The following is a 27,624-nucleotide window of genomic DNA, read 5'->3' as shown; positions in this document are numbered from 1 at the left end:
GTTCTTTAAGTTATGTGAAGTATGTAGAGTATATTGGAGAGATTCTTTAGCTTATATCTTACTTGTTAGTTTAATATTTGCTAAAGGATTCAACTCAAATGGCTTTTAAGGTCTCAGCACACATATGGGATCGGAAAGGGATCGTAACCGTAACGCCTTTCGCCTCGCTGTCAACCAGGCGTCAACCTACCGTATGCACGTAACGAAAGCGTATCAGCAGCGCCTGTACGTCAACTCGGCTACGGCTAGGCGACACCGACTAGACTAACACGATAGTTAGTCGGTACGGAGAGACGTAAGCGCGGGGACGGAGAAACGTAAGCGCGGGGACGATGAGCCGTAAGCGCGGGAATTCAAGTTCGGAGCCTGTTCCGAGGCGAGGCGATTACGTTATTATTCCGATTAGTGTGCGTTGCAGTAGGGAGTTTAATACAAACCATTCTGAACGGCTCGAGGCGATACGGTGACGATCCCTTTCCGATCCCATATGTGTGCTGAGACCCTTAATCCGCTTAACAACTGTTTGTTTTTACATTTCTTAATGACTTGAGAGTTCTTTAAGTCTAGCTGTAGTTTAAGTTTAAGTTTACAAAGTGGATCCAAGATTTTTATCACCTCTAACCACAACGTGACTTATCTAAACTTTGTTTGAACCAAAATACAATAAAAAGAGACAAATAAAAGACATGATCGAAAAATTCGTCACTTACCGATCGTATTCTTCCTTCAAGCTATCCTGTTCTGTTTGTGCATTTTCAAGCTTAGCCTTCAGACGATACACTTCACCCTGTGACTTCTCCAGTTTGTCCTGCAGCGCACTGGCCTCAGATCTAGCCCTCTCAGCATCTGCCTGAGTCACTCTCAGTTCCGCCAGAGTTCGTCGCAACTCTGCTGCACTCTTATCAGCCTTCTCTTGCACTCTGTCCAACTCCTGTGACGTTGTTAAAGTGCTCCTGCCGAACGTTGTCTGAGACCGCTCCAGCTCATGTTTGAGTCTTTCATTCTCAAGCTCAAGTCTTGCCAAGCGCTGTTTAGCTGCCTCCCAATCAGCGCCAGACCTGCCAACCTCGCTGGCAGCCTTGTCCAGCTCTGCTTTAGACTTACCCAGTTCAGACTGTGAGCTTTCTAACTTAGCCTCAAGTCGATCTTTCTCGGCTTGAGCTCTTTCGAGTCTAGCACCAAGTTTTTCTACTTCGCTCTCAAGCGCATGGAGTTTCATTTTATATTCGGCTATTTCTCGTTCGTGCAGTTCTCTTTCTTCGTTCTTTTCGTGTTCAGCTCGATCTCTCTGCTCTCTCAACTGCTGTATTTGTTTCTCTTTGTCTCCGATTACTTCTTCGAGCGATGAGAGAGCACCTTCAGAAGAACAGTGGTGGGCTTGCATGGCATTCAGTCTGGCTCTCGCCATATCAACTTGATTATCTTTTTCTTTAAGCAGATCTTCCAGATTTTCAATCTGAAATTGATTTAATGTGTAAAATACTACTCGTGGTTATACTTATAGCAACAAAAACATATGTATACGCATATAAGAAAAATAAAAAGAAAAACAAAATAGAACATACCTTTAACATAAAAGACGAACATAAAATCACTAGCAAAAATGACGATAAATAAAAAAAACACAACACAAGTAGCTCTACATAACAATAACAAAAACAATAGATAATGTCCCATTTGAAATCAAAACACCACCAGGAAACAAGTAGGCAATCAGTGTAAAGAAGTTTGCCAAAATCTTGTATTCACAATTAGCAAGATTACCCAAAATACTGGTAGGTACTGCTCATAATAGCTTAAACAAGTAAATGGGGCAAGTATTTGAGAAGCGGTAATTAATTGGATTAAAGACTGTATCGACTGTTTGTGTAGGTATTCGTGGCGATAATGAAATTAAATTTCGCTTACAACCACTTTATTTTACAGCGCATACAACAGAGGAAAATAAGCATCCAACGGCTAAACATACATGTTTAATAACCTTTCAATAAATATCTTTGAATCGAAGCAAACAGTATTAAATATTCAAATCACGAACTCATTGTGAAACCCCGTTGGGAGTGTTCGATAAACTATTTCAATGAAATTATCTGGGAATAGAAAATTAGTTTAATTGTAACTATTGCTTCCTAGTACATTAATAATTCCGTAGCTCCATTGGAACTGTTGGGGAACTGGGACGGACACGAATTGGTCGACTGACCGATAGCCACACTAATATAGATGATCCCCGTTTGATGTTAATGGTCTTATATCGTGTTGCTAGTGCAATCGACTGAGCAATCAACCAATGCATATTTTGAAATCAGTTAACGATTTCATAGAATCGACCATTTCACTGAATAAACACTGTTTCAAATTAAACCCAATTAGTTGGACCAAAGATACCGTTTTTGAACAAAAAATAAAATAAGATAAAGAAATAGATGTACATGTATTTAAAAAGCAAATTATAAGCATAATAAAATAAATACACAATAAATATAAAAAATGTAGATATAAAAAATAATTTCAGTCTTAATGTAATACTAGTCTAGCTAGAGAACACGCGAATAGATAAAAATAGCGTACAACGTACAAAGGAATATAATGGAACATTTTCAGGTAAATTGACAGATACAGTAATGAGTTGGGGCTAAAAAAGGATTCAATTTATAAGAGAACAGTTTTAAACCGATTGTATCGATTCTGCAGCGCAACGTTTAGAATTGTAAATCGTGCTACTATTAGCATTAATGATAGTTTCTGTTCGGTCAGAAACGTTAAAAAGCATTATCATGGTCGCATTTTGGTCGTTTCGAATTTTTAATGACAAAAACAGTGCACATTAAAAATAAACCTTAATACAAATACTTGAAACTCTATTTTCAACGTGATAAAAATTTGCTCTCCTCCGAGCCGGTCTGTGTGAACGAACCCTTAAATGATCTTCAGTAACAAAAGAGATATTTTATTAAACAACGATTCCTTGGCATTGAATCCTTTTTTAATACGTTTACTGTACAAGAATGGCTTGTATAGTGTATATGCTACGACCAACTCCAACACCTCCAGTTTCTATTTACCTTGCGCTGCAACACGTTGATCTTCCTGTCCTTGATCTCGGAGTGGTCTCTGAGCTCTGCGAGTTCGTGTGTGGCTGACAGTGCAGCCGCAGTTTTCTTCTCCACCAGCCTACTCTTCTCATCAAGCCGGGCTTTCAGTTCTTCCACCTGTGCATGGTAGTAGTTCTTTGTCTATTTTGAAGTTAACAAAAAGTTATGAGTTAGGCAGGTCCTGTATGTATCCATTGTAATGTAAATCGATAGTGCGTCACTACTTGTTTATATTGTGTGTTGTGCCACTCGATTTGTTCTGTGTGATACATTATCTCAGCAACTAAGATAATTCGTACAGGATGTATTGTTTGTGATAGAACGTGATAACTTACGTCGGTCTGCAGCATACTGTAATGTTCTTCTTTGGCGCACAATGATTCCTTTAGCACGGCAATGTGCCGCTGGTAGTCCTGGTGCTGCTCTTCCAAGGCCTTCATCTTGGCGGCCATCGCCAGGATCTCCTGATCTCGCCGCTGGATCTCCAACCGGAACTCGTCCAGCTGCTCATCATTTCACCATCCATCCAAAAGTCGGTATAGAATTAGATAAATCCAAAAATTTCGTTAGTAGAACACAAGAAATGGAAGACTCCACAAATAGATAAACCAAAGAAACTATCTACGGAGGCAATAGTGATGGCGGAAATGATACGGATGTTAAAAACTTTAATCTACTCAATAATACTGATCCACAAATGATCATCAAGTAAATACTGGTTAGTGACGTTAGTACCTAGCTTATGACAAGCGACGCAAGCTTTTTATGTCAATATTTGTTAGTACACAGGGCACGAAATGTTTCCAGCACTAAAGTAGTGAACACGGGTAGGAGCAGTGCCATGGAAGACATTTCGATATTCTCACACGTTCAAATATTCGACATGCAATCATAAATCGTATTCATCGACATATAAATATTTATAAATCGCACCGAATCACCAAATAGTACGTGGATATTTACACCTGGAAAACTTTCTATACTAATACTAATAAATATATGAAAGTCTGAAGCCTCGATGAGGGTTGTAGAAAGTTTTCCAGTAATCCAACATCTAATGAATATAGTTAATAAGTACCAAAGTAGTTCGACAGTAAACATCGTCAGATGCACGGGCGCCTACGTTGTGATACACTTATCTACCGTGACTGTGAGAAGTCTGATGGAACATGACCACTACATGAGAGAGGTCGGGTCGTGATGGGCTACTCTATTGATGTTGATGACGGGTGACGCGGGACAAGCTGGAGCCGGTACTGGACGATGACTTGCGATCAACACCGAAAGCACAATATGATCAAATCAGAAAACGATCAAGGAGGTTCACAGGAACCTTGACATGAGGGTTATGTTATATCGTTCGATGCATTCGACCTCGACAGTCTTTATTTTCATAACAGTCTATCTCTAAATCGTTAAATTTGGTGTCAACGTAATCAACCTCACATGTTTCATCTAACCATACAATTTTCATCTAAATTTATATATTCGCTTTGTCTAAGGCCCTATTTAACAAAAATATTTAAATCGACATCTTTCAAGAATATAATTCCTCTTATTTTAATAAAAATAGCTTTAACAACGAACAAGTTTACACAAAAATATTACGAGTCAACACAGTCGGCGACGATTTCGGCTAAGTTCGGACTTAAAGCGAGAAATTGACACGGTACTCGTCGGTCGTCGGCGACGGAGTCACAGAGTGGTGGCACTATAGTAGGGCGAGGCGCGGGGGTGCGCGTGGCTTGAGCGCAGCGCGGGCCGCGGCGTGCGCACCGGCGGCGGCGGCGCGCTGAGCCGCCCGTCCTTCATCACCCGCACGTCGTTCAGCAGAAAACTTACTTGTCTCTTGAAGGGAGGGTCGGCCTTATCGTAAAGCGAGGCGTGCGAGGGCGCGAGCGAGGGCGGCGGCGGCGACACGAGCGCGGCCAGCTCGCCTTCGAGCAACGCGACCTGCCGCTCGAGCGTGGCGATGCGCGCTTCCTTGGTCTCGAGCACCGCCGTGAGCGTGGCGCCCGCGCTGCCGCCCGGCAGGCCGGCCGCGGCCAGCGCGCGCTCCAGCTGCACCTGCAGCGCCCGCAGCGTGTCCGCCGTCGCCTTGAGCTCCTGCCAGTCACGCGAGTCGGTCAGCCGCCGCCGCCGCCCGCCGCCGCCAGCACCGACGGCGGCTCCGCTCAACATACAACCTACCTACGACCGGCGACGCGTCTCGTCGCGCCTCGCTGGGGCTGCGTGCCGGTCGGACGCGACACGATACTGCTACTGTGAACTAGCCGCGACGTGCGACAATCGGGTCGCGGCTACGACAAACAATTCGCCATCGACACGACGCAGCCCCAGGTGAAGGCGGTACAAATTAAATTTTTGCTTCTAAAAACAATGATTGCTCAAACTGAATGTCCAATAAAATTTATACGAGACGGTCTTCTCTAAGGTTCATGTGACGGGGACATAATGAGCTGCTAAACATGCAATGTCGTGATTTAGTTTGTGTTCGTGTCGATATTTTCTTTTAATTTTTCTTTGTGTTGGAGGCCGAATTAGTCATTAATACGTCTTTGATGAAATTTTAAAAATCATGTTTAATGTTTGTTTTGTATCGTCGACGTGTAGGTGGCGGGAAGAGGGAGTAAGAAAACGGTAAATTGGTGCTCAGGACTCAAGCTTTGACAGTGTCACAGAAAGGTATTGAAAGACCGTGGGAGTGAGAAGCGAGATTTGATAAAGAGTTTATGAAGCCAACGAGTGTGATCGATCAGTTAATACATAAAGAGGCGTCGCGACAGTCACATTCGGCTCAAGAGTCAAGAAATGAATGAAATGAAACTATCAAGAGCAACTCTAACAGAAACAGTGACGATGATAAAGGTATCACAAAATAAAACGCCCATGTGGTACACAGCACTACTACACTAATACAGGAAGCAGAGTGACGTGCACAGTATACCGCTACGCTACACAGTGCAGGAAACCGCTAGAAGTAACAAAATTTCCAATAGATCGCTAAGAAGTCTCGGCTGAGCATTAGAAGTTTTGCTACAGACATGCACACGAGACACGCTAGGTAATGTTGCGACAATTACCTGTTTTTGCGCCATCGCTTGCATCTGTTGGAACATTTGACGCTCTTCTTCTTTACCTGAAAGTTATCGGATTTTTACTTCTGCTAAGCAACTACGGCCGACGGTAAGTACGGATAAACAATACAGATAAACTTTCGCTACGTACCCATCCCCTTGTTTTGGAGCATTTCAAGTAATTTTTTGATGCTCTCATCCCTGGCTTGGAGTGTTTGTTTCTGTGTTTCGATCCTCAATTCTAGTTCCTGTTTGCAAACGAAATTGGTTTGTTAAATTTTTAATGGGATTATTCGTAGTATCGCTGTCTTTCACGGAGTTTGTGCCAGCCTTTAAAAGCGAGCTAGGGATCGTTGGAAATTATACATAATCTGCGAAATTCTCAATTGACTGTAATTATTCTGCGTTATACAGAAATGTGAAACTGCTAATCTATCTTTAATATTCATTTTAGGTATCTCGCTGAATCCAAATTGTGTATTTCTAAATGATATGCTATTTTTAACATAAAATCAATTACTGACATTATCCTAATGATGTCTTACATTCGAATAATAGACCTGTGTCTTTCTATGAACTTTGGGTCATTTGCAGCAAATGCGACCTGTCCTAAAAATCTAAAAGTATTGTATCTTCTATCTCACCTTTATTGTATCTCTCAATATTGCTATCTCTCTTTGTAGATGTTCATTTTCAGAAAACAAGGCTTCCAGCTGTTGTTGTAATTCGGGAGCGGGCTGACGCATGCGCAGTCTTAGTTCTTCTTCCAGTTGTCGTACGAGCATCGCTTGTTTCTGTGGGAAAACGCATGAATATTATTTTGCTGTTTAAAAGGCATGCTTTGTTGAGTGAGTTATATCTCTCTGTGGTTAGGTCCTTTATAATAATCCCCATGCTTGTCAAAAAGCCTGGCGATTGCAATAGGGTCTTTGAAAATGTTATGCATGTTGCTGTCCTTCTCTTCGGAGATAAATTACTAAATGACTATTACTACTAGAAGTAAGTTTATGTACATCTCTGGTGAACTTTTACTGCCACTTTTACTGCCTTAGAATCAATGACTATCGTTAGCAATGGCTTGTAACTCATGGCATATATACAATGTGTAACAAAATACCCATATACATCAAGAAGGGCTGATGAATATAGGTTGAATAGAGTCTCTACACGAAGTTTCAGCTTAAAATACGATTAAAAAAAATTGTACCAAATACTTGGTATCGCATGGTTCTTGATTTTAAATCATACAAACATGTCACAACACTACAGGGGTCACTCGCTAATATTACGAAACATTTCTTCTGTCAATCTGATCGCCTAGTACCTGTCTACCTAATTTTGAATCACGCGGTAGCGCGATTTGAAAAATTCATAATTTGGTACCATGAAAACATGAGTTTAAAAAACCTTACCGTATCGTTTGTTATGTTATCTAGAAGCCGTACAATTGATATGTATACCCCCTTTTTGTTACACGTTGTATAGAGTGACAGCCGACTGAAATCAACAACCTTTAATGAGCCTGGGATCATATTACGATCTAACTCTGTTTCACACATAGTGTAAATTCCATATACATATATGGAATTGTCGTGTTTGTATGTCGATAAGTCGTTAACTTTACATTAGCAACGAGAAGGTAAATGTTACCCACATGTACGAAATACGTCAAATATTAAATTCTTTATACGAGCCAACTATTTGGTTTGATTTATTCGTTGGGTCCGATACCTACGAGTAAATACTTTTTTAACAGGACGTTTGCACGCGATTGACGACGACGACGGTTGATTTGGTTTTAGTTGGTCTATATGGAATAGTTACAGACTGTGGTTACGGGGGATTTCGAAAAACGTCACGTATTTTGAATCCCACGTTTTCACTAGTGGTTCCCAAAATTGTCTGGACTACGACCTATCTAAATTAAGTTCCTAAACTCAGAACCCACCTTCAGAGTATTAAACCGTTATCAATATGAAAAATAAAATACAGAAATGTTGGTGAGTATGTCTTTTAAATGACAAGGCCAGCTAAAGATTCGCTAATGACTCACCAAGGATCGCGATTCATAGTTTGGGAAACCCTGGTCTATTGTCATTCCGGGTAGAATTCCCAAATCATTCGTGGTATACTGAGGAAACATTTGAAAATCCGAAAAAGCTTGTCCTAATAAAACGAAATCTAAACTCCTTGCTTGGCTATTGCAGTTGATACACAAGGCAACGAAGACTTTTGAAAACATACATCTAATCTTTGTGACTTCACATTTGAAACCACTCCGCCGATATGTCACGTCTTTTCAAACTAAACTCTATTACCTACATTAGCTTTGCTCAGTAGTTCGAAGATATCTTTCATCTCTTCCTATTCGCTCAGCTTCTTCGTTCCCATTTTAGTTTGTCACAAAAGGACGACCATGTCAATATATTTGAGTAACATGTAACGTATGTTTGCTTCCGCCATCTATTTCCTATATGTCTTTACTTACGCAGGAATCGGGAACCGTATAAAAAACTTCCCTTTTATCAATAACGTGTGTAGGTGTAAGGACGTCTTTTGCTTTAATGCTTTCAATATTGTCTGTATAAGATACATTAGTTGATAGTTTATTTTTAAACTAAGATTGTATTTAATAAAACTAGTCGAAACAAGATCACTTGTTTAGATCATTGTCTTGTAAATACAAGACAATTCAAAGCTTCAAAACGACACACTAATAGTAAGCGTTCACAGGTCCGGTTGTACGCATCGCACGCAACGGACGGATCGCATCGGATTGACTGCATCCACTGTATCGGCATTGTTCGGATTACCGACGCGAGTGTTAGCAATCGGATTGCCGATGTCACTTTCCTTGGATTTTTATCATCGGATCAGTGGACGCAGTTGTATGAGTTTCTATACAAAACAAGCTAAAATCCGTTTCGTGCGATACGTGCTGTGCGTACGATGCGGGCCTGTGGACGTTTACCTTTAGGAAACCTGCTCAATTTGAAAGCTGCCATTATAATAGAGATGCAATTATTCATGAATTTTATTGTCCGGAGCATCGTGAACACTACTGAATGCAATGCAGTTTGTCGCAATATAATAGAAGCCAGTAAAGACTTGGCTGCTCATTCTTAGTACATTTACCGTCGACTCTAATTTGAGAGCTCTCAGTACTGAATGAGCGGGAAATTTTATTTTCCCTCTTAATTAACGTTGATAATGGCTTGCAATGGAAAGCTATTGTAAATGTTTTTTTTTAATATTGAGCCACGCAAATAGACTTATTATAATAATAACACTATTTGATGATGAAAGAGCTGTAGAACATATTTGTTGCTTTTTCAGTGGGTATCTTAAAAGCCTAATAAGACATTCATGTGACGGAGACCAGGAAAAGGCAGTCTTTTAAACTTTTTTATGGATCCGCTAAACGATGGATCACCTGATGGTAAGCAATCAGCTCACACAACGCAAGTGTTGTTTCCGCCGCGGCCGCGGCCGCGGCCGCGGTGTCACTCCGGTCAGGCCGACTAATTTCTGCTAAAGCATGGCTCTTTTACACATGAAACTGCAACAACAATCTCTATCTCGCCTGCCAGGCTGGGATATTAAGACAAACCCTTTGTCACTAGCTGTTGATGATATTATCATGTTTCTCAACTCAGAATCAAACAAAAATCTTTCCAATACATCAACAATCCACACTATTCCCACTCTGGACAATTTACAACCATTTTAGAGCCGCACATATCTTTCGACCGCCATAAATGATACGAGCGTGGGAATCGGACCGACACCGGAGCGGGTACAAACATTTTGTATTCCGTTTACGCTCACTCACTGAAGTTTTATTAGTTCGCTATCTGACTGCGCAATGTATGTAATATTTATCGCGTTACCTCGGATTTTGGGAAGGGATTTTTGAACCGCAAAATGATGCTTACATCTTTTTCATTTAACGACTAACGTACGAGATGAGTGTGTTTCGTTTTATTACTTTTGTCTGGTCGATGTTTGTTTAAAACTGCTTGTGTGTCGGTTGAACTCTGATTCAGTTCATTGCTTTATAAACCTAGATTTTAATGTAGGTTTTGATAGTGGTTTTGTAGTTCTGAAGTTAGTAAGAGCAAACGATGTTTTAGGAAACAGAGAGTAAAGTCGGAAAGGGAGGATCCTCAGACCAGGCTAGGTGATCGTGCCTGCGCAACAGTTGTGCGTTGAGATTTTCTATCCATGTTTATTAAAATGTAAACTTTATTTGCAATGTAACGTCATCCGTTGATTTATTTGTCGGTCTTCTATGTGCGACTTCTGTCATCTGTCATGTCGTATGTCACCACACTGTACTAGACTGAGGAAACTATCAGATTTTCCTATACATATTTCTCTCACACAAAGTTTGCCGGCTAGCTATTATAAGACAGAAAGTTCTACGTAATAGTCATTCATGATCAAGTAGTGAATTAGCCATTATAGTAAGTCGGACAGGTGACTAGCCACCGCCGGCCGGCCGACCGCCCACGGACCAACACAATCTGCATAATAAATTACTCTTGTACCAAGTTTCGTATCAAATTATTGTTCACGTGATACCTTGTTTAGTATGGATTGCATTTGTAATAGAATTCTTTGTTTGTTTATTGTAATATTGTTTTATTTATCAATACTGTCTTTTCTTAGGACCTATGCATTTTTTACTGGTGCTGCGGATTACCTAGCGGGTATACCGGGGCTCCGGCTCGAAAAGCAGAAGTAGGAATGGGGTGATTTTCAGCTTCTCGCCTGAATTTTCCCACTTAAAGAAAATACATTTTTTTTTGTTTAAGTTATATTTTGTTTAGCTTATATTGGACAAAATTTGGAAAACACAGTTTAAAACCAGTTTCAGATCTATCAAAATGTAGTGTTGCCCGATCTCTGTCGAATGTGTGGAAAAGTAGGCTTGGTAGACAATAAATGTGTGTTACATTAAATACTAACATGAAAAGAAATCTAGAAAGTCCCCTTGAGAAAACCCAAGTAGTCTGACATTAAAACCAACTTGATATTGTAAGACATTTTGATAGCATTTAGATCGAGACTTCCTACACAGAGAAAGCAAAATATGAAGACAATCGTAATGATCAATTAAATTCCTATTGTTAGACGTTGGAGGTATGGAGGCAGCTCCTTGTCGCAATAATAATAAAGCAATTCATCTTGTTGCCAAAATCATTAATGTTACAATACAAAAGGAATAAGAATATTGTTGTGCTTGTAGTTTTTAGTACTCGGTCTCAAGTCTTCAACAATTTGAGGTACAAATAACTGAACAAGTTGAGGATGAAAAGTGTGGAAGAAGCCTTCAAGTAACCAAAGGAGATAATGTACATTTAGAGATATGTATAAAAAAAATCGAAGCTTTGAAAAATTAAATTCGGAAATTCACACTATTGTGATGGTGATACAATGATAAGAAATAGACAAGAGTTTAAGAAAGGATAACATCAAATAGGGAAAGTGGAAAAAGAACTGTTACTATATTTTCCTAAAGTAGTTTGGAATAAGTACAGAGAGAAGTAGTGATTATCACACTCTTGCTTAAACTTGAAACACCTTTTCCAATGGAATACAATGATAGGTGACCTTTTGTCGAACACACAAAATACTAAGCCCAGTGACACTAAAATATTGTAAGACTATTTATGTGCTTATGTATCACCGCCCACACTCATTGTATAAACACGCTACAATACAAGAATGATGTCAGATGAACTATATATTCTTTGCAAAACGACACAAAGAAAATTGAAAGTACTAGGATAGCATATCGCAAAGGTACTACCTACGTAGTCGATTTGTCGCATGTCGTATTAAATTGTGATCCTTTCTAACGAGGAAATTCATTCTGTATTTAAAGGTCTTCCTAATATAAAGAATATTGTCACAAAAGTACTAGGAGAGCAGATCACGCAGGTACTATAACAATTTGTCGTATTCCAGTCCTTTGTAATGACGGGATTCATTTCGATGTTGAAGGTCTGCCTATTATGAGGAATAATGTAACTTTTACGGATAAAATTCCCGTGAGACAGTTAGGTTTCAAATGATGTGATTCACTACGTGTGGAACGGAGTAGGAATAAAGTAATTGCCCTAAATGAATACACGGCATTCATGATTTTTAGAGAGGTTGACATCAAATCGACTCATATTGCTTTACTTACCACACTCAGAGTCATTTAATGGTTTCTTAACCCAGTTCTTTGCGATTGTTTTCGGACAAAATCGTTACTAAGGAATAGTTTAAGTAATCTTTAAATGTCTTTGAGTGTGGCAGTTAATCATATTGCTCTAACACTAATCTCATATTGGTTTCTTGCTTCTTCTTGAAATATTTCAGAATAAAGTATTTGGAAAAATCTTTCCTAAGATAAAGAAATAAGCAAAGTAAACACCCATAAGACCAAACCTCTCAGCTAAACCAATAGAAATGATCACATTAACATAAGTCGCAATATCTGCCCGAATAGAAGAGAAAAAACAAATGTTACATACAATGCGTCAACTGAACGCTTGTAATAAATCAAATACATATGTGTGTAGCAACAAAAATATTTGTGTAGAACATTCACATAGAACTAATAACAATGTAGGGGAATGCGGAACATGAGTCGACAACCTCGTTTCGGGTTGGGACATTGTGCTAGCAGCCGCGATATTTGATACTGACGCGTGGATTCGCAGATTAGCGGGATAAAAATATTTTGGGTGATTTAATTCTGGTAACAATTTTTTCATGTGTAGAAAGAATTCTGTCCAATCTATCATCACTATGAACAGACCATAACTGTCTACTGAGTACTGGACTATAGGGTGTTAAAGGGTTAAGGCCAAATTTTTTGCTTACCAGGCAGTTTAAAGATCACAGTTTTAAGGGTTCATGTTTAGCTGGGTTTGCGGATAAAGAGAGAGGATAAGACTCATTTAAAGATTTTCCCTTTACAAAAAAATGTTCCTATTTATCAGAGAGTTATATGATACCCGGTCTCTATCAAATGTCTAATACCTTAGTGGGTTCTCACCGCCTCCCGAAAAGAGTAGCGATTATAACATGTCAATACATGATTTCCCAGAAAAATACGTATTGCTAATCACATCAGAAGAATGTCAACTAAAAATACCATCCATAAGACCTATATCCCTTACTTCTGACCCAGTTAAAATCACCCGCTCCGTTACCCGCTACTTCATAGCCAATGTGTCCACTACCGAAGCGACCCTTCCGCATCCCTGCGGCCCATTTGTTCCTTAATTTCGACCGAATCGATATTTTCAAGGTCTTCAATCGTTTATTCGTATCAAACATTCATGGCTTTAGAGATCTTGTACAAACATTTTATGTTAAACATATTAACATAGCTATTTCGTGGTATTTAAGGCTTAAGATTGCTTTTAGTTACAATAGTTGTATTAAGAATTTATGTTAGATGGAGTAAGCACAGAGTTTCGGGTGCTATTCCTAGGAAGGGCATAATAAATATAGCAAATAAGGCTGCCGCGCAGTGTAGCGGGTTTGTTTCCGGAAGGAGCAACACTTTGCGTGATCCACAAATTCTTGTTCCGGGTCTGGGTGTTATTTGTATGTTTGTAAACACACCCACGACACAGGAGAAAATCCTAGTGTGGAACAACGTTTTTAAAAAAAGAAAGAAATAATTTTCTGGTTTTTGAACATTTTCAATAGTATAGTCTATAATAGTCGAGGAACTTTATTTTCACCAATTCTATTAGGAAGCATCATGATTACATGAGACTCATTACATAACTGACAAAATTGGCTGATGGTGGTAAATTTCACGGCAAAATCAACAATTTCAGAGTCAAAACTTTATTTGATTTCATGACGATGTTTACTTGGGTTATAATAGTTTTTAGTTTATGAGAATAAAATGGCTCCGTTGGGAACTAATTAGTTTTGTATTGTAATTTCTATCAGAATTCAAAACACACCTATCCCATGAGGCGTTCACAATGGTACAGGAAGGTACATCAATTTACCTATGTTCGACATTCATATTGATTTTCAACCTTAAAATAGAAAGTATACTGTTGAAATTCCATTAAACTTTTAGGGGTAACCTTATGTTCAGGCGTATTTCTATAATAATGAGAAAAGGTTTGATTATGTTCTGAAACTATTGGACCGATATTAAATCGTTAGCATTGAATACGACCACAGATGGGGCCCAATGCCGACCCGAAGCTGCGGACTATCGCCGGCTAGAAAAGCAGGAGTAATAACGGGGTGGTTTCTAGTCAGTAAGGGTCTGACACTCCGTCTCACCTCGTCCAAGGCGGGAAAAGTCATTGGATGATTTTCACCCCTCAAAAAAAGCATTGAATACGGTTCGATACTAAGTATGCGTATTCTACTCTGCGGTAATAATTACATTTTATACTATAACTTGCAAACCCGGTGAACTCCGTTTCACCACCAATGATTTTCCCTGTTTTCCTGCTTTTCTCTTGATTTTTTCCTGAATTTTCTTTGCTATAAACCTCACGGAGCCTGAAACCTTTCCAACGAATGCAAAATTCCGTGGAAATCGGTTCGTGCGTTCTAGAGTTATAGCGTCAGGAAGGAAAACCCGACTTATTTTTATATAAGTATAAAGCAAGTTTATTATAATGTAACTTCCATGTTTTTCAGTACAAAAAATATGTGCTACTATGAGTCATTGTAGTTGTTATATTTCCATGTCGAGGCTTGGTTGTTTAAAAATAAACGTGTTAGTAAACGCTGGCGTAATCTTTAGTTTATTTATGTCGCCAAGTTGGTTGGCTCGCGAATATGGCTGCTCAACACGAGATGGAAGGTTCAATTCTATGGAACTTTGTTATTGGGACTTTTTAGTTTTTTTACCGTCTTGATGGTAGACTGGCTTTAACTGTATTAGTGATAATCTCAGACCCGGACCTGCGGACTATCTAGCGGATTTACCGGGGCTCGAAAAACAAAAGTAAGAACGGGGTGATTTTTAGTCTGTAATCAGGCGGGGGTAGCCATTGGATGATTTTCCGCCCTTGTAAAAAAGGGATCTCAGGTTTGATTCTCGAGTCAGGTGATGTATTATTAGGTTTTTCTTTTATATTAGTCGGTTATATAAAAGTCTTTTAGTAAGGTAGCAGAGTGTAAAGAATTGAGTCCGGTACATGGCGATAGGCTTACAAAAGTGGGCACTGAAAATGAGCATCTCTGCTTACCTTTTCAGGAATTAAAATGGATGGATGATGTTGTTACATTATGTAAATACATAATAGCCAATTTTCAGTTAATTTAAACAAGAGTGTAATGTAGAAGTAAATTGGACGACTTCATCATCTACTACAGCGCTGAAAGTTTCAGAATACGATCGTGATAAATTGTTGTGATTTGTTCATTTAATGTCGCCTCGTTTTCCTGTAATCAAGCTGAAACCGGCTGAAACTGGCTGAAACCGGCTGAAATATTTGTTTTCTTATTTAACACTTCAATCTCTCAGTTGTGGGCGGGTTTTGTATTAATTGTTTTGTTTATAGACTTGTTTTTAGATCGTAGGAAATACGAGAAGGCACTAAGTACTTATGATGATTTTTACATTAAGTAAAGTAACTGGATTCTTTTCAATACGTTACGAATATTTGGTGATTGTCTGAAAAGCAGACATTACTTAATGTTTTAGAAGATCTCAACTATTGTATAGTGAAGTAACAATTTACCTTCCCAGCAGTTTAAAAAATAACCGCCGTTACACCATAACTACACATTCATTCTTAAAACAAATAAAGAAACAGCAGGTATATTCGAAAGGAAAAATGGCGCACATTCAGTTGAGAGGTTATATTTACCTACATATTATAATACACCGTACGTTAGTCTTACATACACGTGATTGTCAAGCGAGTCAGATTACATGAGACGGGTGATTACTCCATCGTACGTCACGCAGAGGTGAGACCCCCCCTTGGGGGTGTTGGGGTGAAGACCTTGGGTAGTTGTGTCCCTCAATATAACCCCGAATAGGGGTCTGTAGGGATCCAAATTGTTGGTAATGTTTTGTATCTTTGAGATGGAGTTTGGAGTTGGAAAATGGTGGGATTGTTTTAGTAGTTAGGTCTGGTATTTTTATGTTAATTGTTAATTTGAAAATGTTATTAGCGGTCACTTTAGTATTTTCAAGGGTTGTGTAAATAGTTGAGTAGCTACATAGGTATGCCGATTTTGGCCGTATACATGTACGGCCAAAATCTGGGTTCACTTATTAAATCCTGGCAGTTTCAAAAACTTTGCCTGTGTCTAAAATAATATACCGCACGGTTGGCGCTGTGGCTGGCCAACTGGCTGGTCTGGCTGCCTTGCAACGTGTCGCGGGTTGGATTCTCGCACAGATCAATTCTTTGTGTGATCTGAATGTCATGTTTATGTGAAACATGTGATTATGTTTGTAGACGCACCCATGACACGACAGAAGGAAATCCTAGTCAATGTCAGTTTTATAAAGATAGACATAATAATATATCTCTTTCTCTCTTTTTTGGCGGTTTTACTATCGATTAATCAACAGGACACTTTGAAAAGCTCTTAAAAATACAGGTTTAGAATATAGGTTTTTCTCTCCGAAGGATGACATGAGTAAAGTTCTTTCTATTATTAGCCTGTGACTAGACTAGCTTTCTCATTAGTGAGCCAGTCTTCCCATTCGTGACATCATACGAGTACATGTCCCAGTTTGTGGTTTCACTCCAATCTGAGATTTATGTCAATTACTTCTACTACTAGGAATTGAATCGTTTAGCATTCTCGGAGAAATCTCTGCAACTCTTTTTGAGGTCGGTATTCTGATGGATACTTTTGAATTCTCAGGAAAATCCTTTTGGGTTCTCCTTTAGTATGGAGCCTGGAATTGTGTGCAGTGTATGGCAAGAGACTCACATTCTATTACATGTGACTTATAACACAAAATAAATGGTGGAAAGTGGTAAAGTGTACATTGAACCGTATTACGTGCCGTAATGTGCACCTCTGTCTAACCCCTTCGGGAATAAGAGGCGTGACGATATTATAAAAAAACTAGTAAGTATAAAGTGGCAATCAGTCCAATAACAAATTTGAAGAAAAGTGGAAAAAGCTGCCGCGTATTTATTCTTTAGAAGAACAAAAGTGATGGATGACATTCAATAATAAAACCTAACCACGTTCATAATAAGTGTAAAGTATAAAGTAAAACTGGAAAAGAAACTCAACTCAGCTAGAACCACGAAACAGATTTACAAAAGCGACTCCATTACAAATTACCAAAGCACCTCTGTTACGGACCGTCAGAAAATAGCTCCATAACAAATGGTATAAAAAATTTAAATTACGTAAAATGACAGCTGATTATTCCGAGCACTCCGGCGAGAGGGGGCGAGGAGGGCGGGAGGTTCGACAGCTTCCCTCCATCCCTCCTTCCTCTCGTAACTCCGTCTAGTAACTCGTGATCGTATCGATTTTACGATGCCCGTACTTTATACGTATCGTAATACCGTCGCGTATACATAAATGCATTTGTGAAGCATTCAGCTGTTGAACTATTGTGTAACAATTTGTTTTGGAGTATTAGTTGCAGTTCACAGTGCTAATGCGCTTGTTTAATACGTTGTATGTAGTTAGTAGAGGCTTGGAATTGCGAACGGAATAGTTGTATGGTGCTGCTTTGACTTTGTATTTGGTGGGTTTAATTTAAAACAATTGATATTGCACTGTTTTTGATTTTTGGGGTGGGCAAATCATCCAATGACTTCTCTCGCCTTGAGCGAGCCGAGACGGAGTGTCAGACTCTTACTGACTAAAAATCACACCGTTCCTACTCCTGTTTTTTGAGCCGGAGCCCCGGTAAACCCGCTAGTTAGTCCGCAGCTCTGGTGATATTATACCTTAGCGAGTAAAACTCTAAGACTCTTTTTACCTTTGCTAACTTTGATCATCTTCCTCTTTTCATTACAATATCCATACTAGACCAAGATAGACGAGCTTTTCATATTTTTTATGATCCATGCCTGCCGTTACAAACTCCCTCAAATATTTTAAAAACAAAAATCAACTTACATACATTTAAAAGTAAAAATAAAAATTAGAACAAACATTATTTAAACGTAACGTTCTTTTCTGTCATTTTAATAAAGCCGCCATCTTAGAAAGCCGGAACGTGAATGGTAGCATCTCGTACACACGGCCTCACATCAAGCCATGCAAAACCAATAAACCTGACCGTTGCATGTACAGAAAGACCATACAAAGCGAGACCATGATACACTGGTTTCATATAGCTGTACTAGGAAATATCAGTCTTTTAGAAATATGTCAGTTTATTTCTTGAGCAAGAACAGGAAATGTTTAGATTTTTCGCATAAATCTCTTACGATCACGTTTTACGTTCGTGAAATATTGCCGTTTGATAAGTTTCGTTAGGGTACGAAATGTTCTCACGAATATTCGGAAGATTTATTCGATATCGAGAATCGATTTTCGTAGAAATAAAACTTTTGAGTGTATATAAAAGTTTTAGTTCATTTCAATTCTATACGAATTCAATTGATTTCGTGTTGGAAACCCACAGCACAAGAAGAGTCACAAGTGCGTTGTCGGCCTTTTATAAATTGTTTTCTGTTAGAGTTTATTTGTTCAATGTTTACAAGTAAACAAAAGGGAAAGAAACATCTCGAATAGTTTATAGTCCAATTCGAAAGCTCCCTTAAATTAATTAAACCGTTTTCATTACACTTGCGGCACTTTCCACGAGCAATTGAAATTTTAATCCCTCAAAGTAATCTATAAGGCATTAGGTACTAAGCTAGCAACACTAGTAAACATGGACATGTGATACCCGGGAGACGTTGATTAATTCGTCGAACACAATTTTAGAGCGTCTAGACTAGGTTACGGAGAGGTCGTTGCCCGCTACCCGCCGCTAGATGGAGTTACCGTCGCAGTTTCATTGATCGAGAGAGCCGAGTGCCGGTTTGGCCTCTGAAAATAGTATTTGGTTACGCAACACGGCCATTCAAACGTTTCCACCATGTTTTTTTGTTTTCATTTTTTACTTTGGGAATAAATTATTTGTTCGATAAAATGAATGGAGTATGTAAATTATGGTTTGTGGTAATAATGTATGAAATGTTTCATTTTATTATGAGTTGCGGCTATGGGCGTGTCCTCAGTCGGTGTGTACAGTATTAAATTATAGCCTGAGGCTTCCTTTAGTTTATCATTGAATAGCATTGGACATAATATACATAATTGCGTTATTGTTGCGGTACATACTTGCACATGTGACTTTGAACCACGGTCAAGAAAACTATTTGATAATGTTTTTCGTTTTAATGGTCGATTAGATTTAGTAAGTGTTGGCGCCCAGCATGGTACCTCAATTTTGGTGGCCGAGTTGGGCAAAGTGACAGTACAGATGCATTTTTTTTATTTAAGGAACTTGCAATTGTACTCCGTCTATGGAAATAGACTCTTTCCCTGTTACATAGGATTCGTAATATAACTAGTGAAAACTGAGCGTTACTTTGTATAATGTGCACTTCTGTGACTATGTTCGGGAATGAAAAGGCACATTAAAAGCCTGTTGGCCGAGTAAATAATCGACAATATGTCATGTTGTAACTAGTATTTACTCCTGACATTTTAAAAGCATATTTTTCAAACGTCAAAGAGTTTTATCACGGCTTCTGTTATAAAGTGTACACATTTTTCAGTAAATATCCTAGTAGCTATTTATGTTAAAGTTATTTTTGTTCAGTGCAGGCTATTTCGGGAATTTAATACCTATGTGCCTAAATATAGGGTCCAGTTTTATTTGCGTAGCCATCAAAGGTGAAATCAAACCATTTGACTTGTGACACCTACGTGAATTGGGGTCTGTCCATAAAAAAGGACTTCAATAAAATCGATACAGATGAAATTGCATTTTGAAAAGGTACCGAAAAACTTAATGGCTATCTTAGAATAGCACTTTTAAAATAATAAAATGCCTTTTAAATCCAGAAAATAAGTGCACATTTTTGACCAATATTCCACCATATTCCGATGCAATGTGAGGTCCAAACCTACTGCTATATAATTTGAACAACATTACTTTAAAAAAATTAAGATATAAAAAAAGCCTAACTAATACTTAACAGCACCTGAAAATTTATTTGCAACCACTCGATCAACTACTTGTATAGACAGTCAACTGAAAAACATGACGAAAATAAAGAGACATTATTGGTTCAGGGAATCGGTATTTTTCCAACTGAATGCTCACTGAGTAGATATCGGAATAAACTCATTGGTTCGAACGTAAGTAAATACAATAAATAGCGAAGGTATTTTTATCGTACTCTTATTTTCTCAAAGAAAAGAAAATCAATGGGTAGTTACGACAGTAACTTTGTCTGTTACGATTATTCGTTGAACCTAAACTAGGTAGTTTAGGTGTAACGAATAACAAGGAAGGAATTGCCGCGATTAGCGAAAAGCGAATAAAAATGTTTAAATATTAATTATTATCAGCATCGAACTGTCCTACCGCCTAAAGGGACTTTTGTCCTATCAAAAGCCGTATTACGGTGTAGAACATTTTTTAAATAATCCAAAGAATATCCTTTGCTTTCACTCATTTTTCTAATATACAATCAGTTACCAAGAACCGTTCAACTCTTACAAAACTTTTCTAAACCATTTGTAGAATGTATTAAAAGGAAATCGTAAGCACATTCATGGAAGTGTGTAGTGTGAATAAACATTTGAAATCAAAGAGGTGCCGTAGCTAAGTATGTTTATACTACAGAATTAATTAGTTTAGCGCTAGTGGGTAATTTGTTGACAGACGACCTGTCATTAAAGCTACCATTAGCCTACTGCCTACTATTATTATTGTGGCTTTGTGTTTATAAATCGAACGAGTGACGGTTAAAATTGTATCTATTGGGGAATGATTTTGCACTTTGTGTAAACTATTGGGATATAATGATATGCGTTTTAATTCCCATAGTGAACATGTTTATTGTAATACACTATTTTTAACCATTTATGTTATATATGAGTAAGAAATCTAAAATGTTCTAATAATTCTTTACCCGACTTTAGACGAACTAAATAATAAACATATCCACTAACAAGTTACTTTGATAAAATAATCTTTTACAATTTAAAACACTCCTAAATAGCGCAATCTAATAAAAACTACCGCTCAAAATATCTCAATAACCACAAATAGCCCTCGCTACAACTCATATACGTTATTAACTCTAAATAACTTATAAAAAAAGTAAAGAAATTCTAATACAAGCTCCATGGCATGCGTAGCGGAAATGTCAGTGTTATGTCGCATATTTACATATGAATATTATTAGCTCATTTTACCGTAAGAACGAGAATAGAATATGCACACACATTCTTCTTATTTCGTCATTTAAACGTTTTGTATAAAGTTATTCAATATGAAGAGAAAGCATAGGTAAGTCTATTATTATCATCAATGTTAAGATCGAAATTGCATTATTCGATCGAGAGAAAAAACTTACATATGATGATTGACGTACCTACATAAATTTTGACAAATCTGTCAGTTTCAATACCATACATTGAGCTTTTTATTCTTTTGCCCAGAGCAGACGCAAGAGTGACTGCCGCTCAAGGTCCTGAATCAAGAAAAGCATCATCGATCTTTTCGGGTATCGAAATATATCAGCAAAGACTTGGAACCTCGTTCATGGGGTTCATTATTGTAGCCTTTATAACAACAGACTCGACCCTACGTCTAGCCAAGAACCGATCAATACAGAACATTATTTATTTACCGTCAATACCAGTCTATAAAATAATTTACTTACAATGAATATTATTACAATCCAATGTCGCGTGACGTCACGCTTCAATAAGAAGCTCATGTTACCAATAGAAGACAATATTATGTATCTTCTGTGTCAAGGATCGATGCTCCTTCATATGTAAAGAAACGAGTCAATGACCATGATACTATGAACTAGTTTAGATTACATGGATAATGGAGCATGCTACTGGTTAAAGAATTATTGAGATTTTAAGCCGTAACATCATTAAGAGTCTGCAATTAGTCCAGTACTGGATTATTTGGACTCATCTAAATTAGTCACTCGTCGTAATATTATGACAACCTCTCCGGTTGTCATAATCTCCGTGCTAGACAGGCGAAAAGGTCATAGTTTAAAAGTTCTGCTTTATAAGAGATCTCTGTTAAATATGTACTCCCTTATCGATTTTTTCAACACCTACGGAAGTGAAGTAGAGTCCTACTCCTACTGTTCAATCACAGACCTGTGAGATGTAGACGGTGACGACAGAGCTGTTAGCTCGAGACTTGATTCAGTATTAACTTTTACAAAGCACACTAATTTATGTCACAAATCTATAAGTAATATGTGCCTAGTTTTAAAATTCACGTCATCAATTTGTCTCCAAATTCCACTCATTCATTAATGCCGTATCATTTAAGCTGAGCAAACATTCCGATTACACCCACGCCCTCTGTCACCAGACCTTTATCAGTTTCATCCTTTTTGCACTATCAGTACTTTGTTTAATGACAGTATTGTTTGAACAACCAAGTTTTTAGAATAAATTCGATATTATCGTAACCCTTTCAAGGGTTTAAGTCGAAAATAAAGGCTTAACTCGGGTCGTGTCCAAAAATATGGAGGAGAATTTTCTAAGAGGTTTTTCTAGTAAATTTCTGTTATGATCTGACCGTACTTGATATTGTTTGGAGTTTTTGTGACCTATTCTAATAATTCGTAGAATTATTTTATCGTTTTGAGCTTAAGAAAGGTATTCGAAATTCTTAATTCAGACATCAATATTTAATCACACAGCCATGACAACAGATGGAAAGGCGACGCACATTCGTCCTTTAAAAAATTAAAACCAGTTTTTAAATTAAATAGTTTATTTTTTCCTAAACTATGAACTTTTCTGTTCTGTTTCAGTGTATTAGGTTTCGACTATTATATTTTATGTCGATAATAGTATGATAACGAACAGTGTTGACACTTGGAATAATCGAAAACATAATATATCTAATGCTGTAATTTAGCATATCTAATCAACGTTGTCAAATGTCTACTTGTACTCACGTGGCAGACTGAACTCAATCATTCGACGTAATGGATCCACCTGAATCAATCTAAGGGCAATGCTTTCCACCAGCTTTTCATTGGTACACATAGCTTAGCACTGGTGGAAACGGATGCTTAGTGCTATGAATGGCATCCCTATTATCGATACATCGCATACTAGACTAGCGCATCTTCCTCGTGCAGCTACTTTGCGGCGGCATATCTTCATAGCACATCCTACTCGCACCGCTATATAGCTTAGTATCGATGGAAACGGTCATATAATTTCACAGCTTAGCTATAACGTCTTTGTAGCATAGATACACAGCACAGCACTGGTGGAAAAGCACCCTAAGACTCAGGCTACGAGAAAACGGTCTCACGCTACATAAGAACCAACTTGTGAGTAAAATAATGGTAAAGTTACCAATAGACTACCTAACCAACACATACACCACAATTTAACAATAATAATAATAAATATACAAACAGAAGGGAATAGGACAACCAACAGACGCAAATTAACTCATAAACGCCATACTTGGAGAGCAGCCATCGGCAGCCAATAACACAGGTCGTTGTCAACAGCGTGAGGGACATTGGCTTCAAGATCTGTTGCTGTTGGTTGCCAGCCAAGTGACCAACAGCTTAAGTAAAGGCTCAGGGTATGATGGTGATAATAGTCAGTTATTAATGTTAGGCATGTACTTTGATGATTAAGCTTAATAATCTGAAGGACAGACAACTATCATTAATGCAGGTTGAAGAGAGTTAAAAGAAAATTAAATGTACGGGATTGACATTGACTTTCTTACTTTAAACTTTAAAGCCATTTGTTCAGAGAGTCTATATTTCGATGGAATTGGCTCCAAGAGTTACAATTTTAACTCATTTTATTTAAAGCTTATATTAAGATTATAATTGGTCCGGAGCCACGGTCTACCTAGCGGGTTACCCGGGCTGCGGCTCGAAAAGCAGAAGTAGGAGTCTGACACTTCCTCTCGCCTCGCCCAAAGCGGGAGAAGACATTGGATGATATTCCCCTCTCAAAAAAAAAAAGATTATGTCGGTAATCGATAGCAACTAATATCAGCCAAAAATACATTCACTAGTTAATAAATGCAAAGATTATAGTAAAGGTTATCTTTAACTCCCAATATTTGAACCACAACTCTCAGTTTCCTAAACATCAGAGGTCACTTTCAATCAACTGACCCATAATGTTGGTCAACGCAGCCATTTCTACGAACCCCAAATTAATACTCTCTTTGAATGAAATAACTTATTCATTCAGTAATAAAACGAAGCCAAAGGGAATTAATGAGTTCTATTTTAACCCAATTAGAAACTGTTCCGCAAATATAAACGAACAAAGAAAAATAATCTTCAGACTTCCTTTGTTAGTTGTATAGTGGGTGAAATACAAAATAGTTCGGTTGTATACAGAGTCTGAATTATTGCGGAATGAACATTAAAATAACAACTATAATAGGTACAATGATAATGCTACTGTTTTTCTATAAAAGAAGGTTGAGAAACAATACCTATGTTACATTTTTGTTTTTTTGCAATGAGGTTATTGAAATACAAAAGTATGGTATAATCAGGGTGTGTGGTGTTCTAAAAGATTAAATTATTTTGTCTAAGGCTTAATAAACATAAAACATGTACAAAATATTGATCTGATTTGTGATTTAAACTCCTAATACCTTGGTACCTTTAAAACGAAAGAGGCGCCCCCAATTAATTCCACAAAAGATAGAAAATCTTTCTCCATTTACAATAAGTACGAAACTCATTTTCATAAAGCGCTACCTTCTAATTGAATCTCCGAAGAGGATTAATTTATTAACATTGAATTAAGTAATTGCTTACCGAAGTTAATTCTGTAAACATAATCCATTGCGCGCTTTCTTTGTTACGATTGAAAGTTTCTTTGATAAAACAAGCAATGATTTTGTCTTGATGCCTTTCGATCGGGAACAAAGTGGTCGAACTTGTGTTTTATAAATGAGAAAAGTTCAATATTGGAGTACTTATACTTATTGGCGTAACTTTGTAGCGATTTTCGAAGATAACGGCAACAAATGCCCTCGATATAACAAGTTAAAAGTCAAAGTGTCTTTGTGTGGGTGTCTTTTAAATGGATTCAATGGATGTGTTATTTTGTTGGAGAAGATAATAGAGAGGGGAAACTCATCCAATGACTTGGGAGTGTCAGACTCTTACTGAATAAAAACGGTTCTTAGTCGTGGTTTTCAAGCCGGAGCCCCGCTAACCCGCAGCTCCGCGTCGGAAATCATAGATGGCTTATCATTATTTTTAATAGTCATTATGAGCCATATGTAAATAATGAAAGGACTCGAAGGTCAGGACTCCATCCGAAAGACACAAGATTTAATTGTACAACACATTGCTGAGAATGATGATAGTGTATGGTAATTTATACACTGGGCTGAATGCAAAAATTCACATACTGCTAAGGGTTTTAACTCTAAAAAATTGCGTAGCAGACTTAGGATCGAAGCCAAAACCTCAACAACTTCAAGACCAACAGAGCAACAACTAAAAATCACTCACATAAATTAATGGAGAAAAGCTCTACTACTTTCGAGTCACAGAAGGACTCTTCATCATGAGCAGTGTGCGACGTCGCGCATACTGCGCACGTTACGCTAGTAAACCGTAATTTTTATTTCATTTAGTATGTCTCATGATAGTTATTATAAAAATATACTAACAGAGCAATATTTTGTTGTACCAGAAAGGCTTAAATTTTAATTACAATACAAAAACGAATAAATGTATGTAGACGTTTTCTGAAAAACGTGACAAGGGTTTGTTATAACGCAAACAAGCGCTGTTTACAGTCCTTATTATTTTAGGCTCAATGTTTTATTATGAAATATCCAAAAAACGGTTTGTAACTCCATCCATTTACAAAATGTTAGACGCCTTAATTGTATTGTTTTATTTCAGAAAAATATGTACATCAACAATAGGGTTGGTGACTAACTTTTATTTTAATCTCCGTCTTGTAGATTATTTTAAAATATTAAACACGTATGAATTATTTTCTCACAGAAACAAATACTTTCAAAGATATATCGATTTGAAATATTGCCTGGCGTCACTTCTACTATTGGTTAGAGATTACAGTTTTAAAGTTCAGGTTTATTACAAACCGCTGCTAGTCTATGTCTGCTAACTAGGCCCTAAGGCAGTTTTTACGATGCCTGTGGGAACAGTAGCGGTGGTGACTACTCTGCGGGTACCGCATTCTTTTAGTAAGGGGGAAAATCATCTAATGACTTCTCCCGCTTACGGGGAGGCGAAAGGGAGTGTCAGACTCTTACTGACTAAAAACCACCCCGTTCCTACTCTTGCTCTCCGAGCTGAAGCCCCGGCAACCCACTAGGTAGTCCGATATGTAATAATGTTATGACTCATTGGAGTGTGAATTTTTCATAAACACACTCTTCGCGTTTTTGTGACATAATATAAAATATCGTTTAGATGCCTGTCATTAACAGAGCAGCTGCCAATGATTGACAGAGCAGGCACTGCAGGCAGCCATATTTATTTAACCTACCTTATGCTCAAATATTGAAATTTCCATAAAATCTCAGTAATATTATAAATGCGAATGTTTGTGAGGTTGTGTGTATGTTTGTTACTCAAACATGTCAAAATGGCTGAAGCGATTGGGATGACATTTGGAACAGGGTTAGGTTATGGACTGGAATAACTTTTTTATCACACGGGACCGCAGCCAAAGCCATTGGCAGAAGCCAGTATTCACCATATTTTATTTTAAGAGATAATGTCATGTTAAAGCATGCCACAAGACATCTACCTTCTAGAAATTACCAAAAATTATCTAGAATCATTATATAAAAAACATATTTTAAGGAGTTAATTAACAAAACGAGCTTGACGGACCAGACTCGGACAACTGTCTGCACGTACATAAATACAAATGATTCCAATAAACAAACTCACCAGACACCATTGAAACAGCACCAATTACCAAATTAACGGCACCCAATAAAATATTAATAACGCTATAAAATTTATCGTTTCCCCAAAAAACGGAATAAAGCGTCGATTGGCTATAAAATGGCCTTTCTTATAACAGCTATATACAGGGACTGTGGACTACACCGCTACACGTAGCGAGATAAAACAGAATATTTTAAAAGGGTCCCAAGTCCCTTTAATGTTGCCCCTAAGTGATGACACGTACAGTCGTGTACAGAATTCTTAAATGTAAATTGAAATATTCTTTTTTGAGATTATTTTTTTCGGTGAATTCTG

General features: G+C 37.8%; 1 protein-coding gene across 9 annotated transcripts in view; it reads right to left on the bottom strand.

Annotated features, from left to right (window-relative positions):
* LOC118279419 (plectin) overlaps positions 1 to 27,624 on the bottom strand; it is a 66,596-nt gene that overhangs the window by 25,460 nt on the left and 13,512 nt on the right. For 5 of the 9 annotated variants that reach the window (XR_007705934.1, XR_007705935.1, XM_050698319.1 and 2 more), the window contains exons 2-8: positions 6,817 to 6,966; positions 6,324 to 6,420; positions 6,179 to 6,234; positions 4,938 to 5,201; positions 3,431 to 3,598; positions 3,066 to 3,236; positions 711 to 1,456 (exon numbers count right to left, since the gene is read on the bottom strand). Coding sequence is in view for 6 of the 9 variants with exons in the window: in XM_050698319.1 (XP_050554276.1) it covers positions 711 to 1,456; positions 3,066 to 3,236; positions 3,431 to 3,598; positions 4,938 to 5,201; positions 6,179 to 6,234; positions 6,324 to 6,420; positions 6,817 to 6,966 (1,652 nt within the window). In the remaining 3 variants the exon portion in view is untranslated. The remainder of the gene's footprint in view (positions 1 to 710; positions 1,457 to 3,065; positions 3,237 to 3,430; positions 3,599 to 4,937; positions 5,202 to 6,178; positions 6,235 to 6,323; positions 6,421 to 6,816; positions 6,967 to 27,624) is intronic. The other 4 variants (XM_035599115.2, XM_050698321.1, XR_007705936.1 and 1 more) reach the window with 3 other exon arrangements.

The sequence above is a fragment of the Spodoptera frugiperda genome, chromosome 14 (assembly GCF_023101765.2).
Source record: "Spodoptera frugiperda isolate SF20-4 chromosome 14, AGI-APGP_CSIRO_Sfru_2.0, whole genome shotgun sequence".
NCBI lineage: Eukaryota > Metazoa > Arthropoda > Insecta > Lepidoptera > Noctuidae > Spodoptera > Spodoptera frugiperda.
The sequence above is the reverse complement of the archived record's forward strand: the minus strand, read 5'-3'. Positions and strand labels throughout refer to the sequence as shown.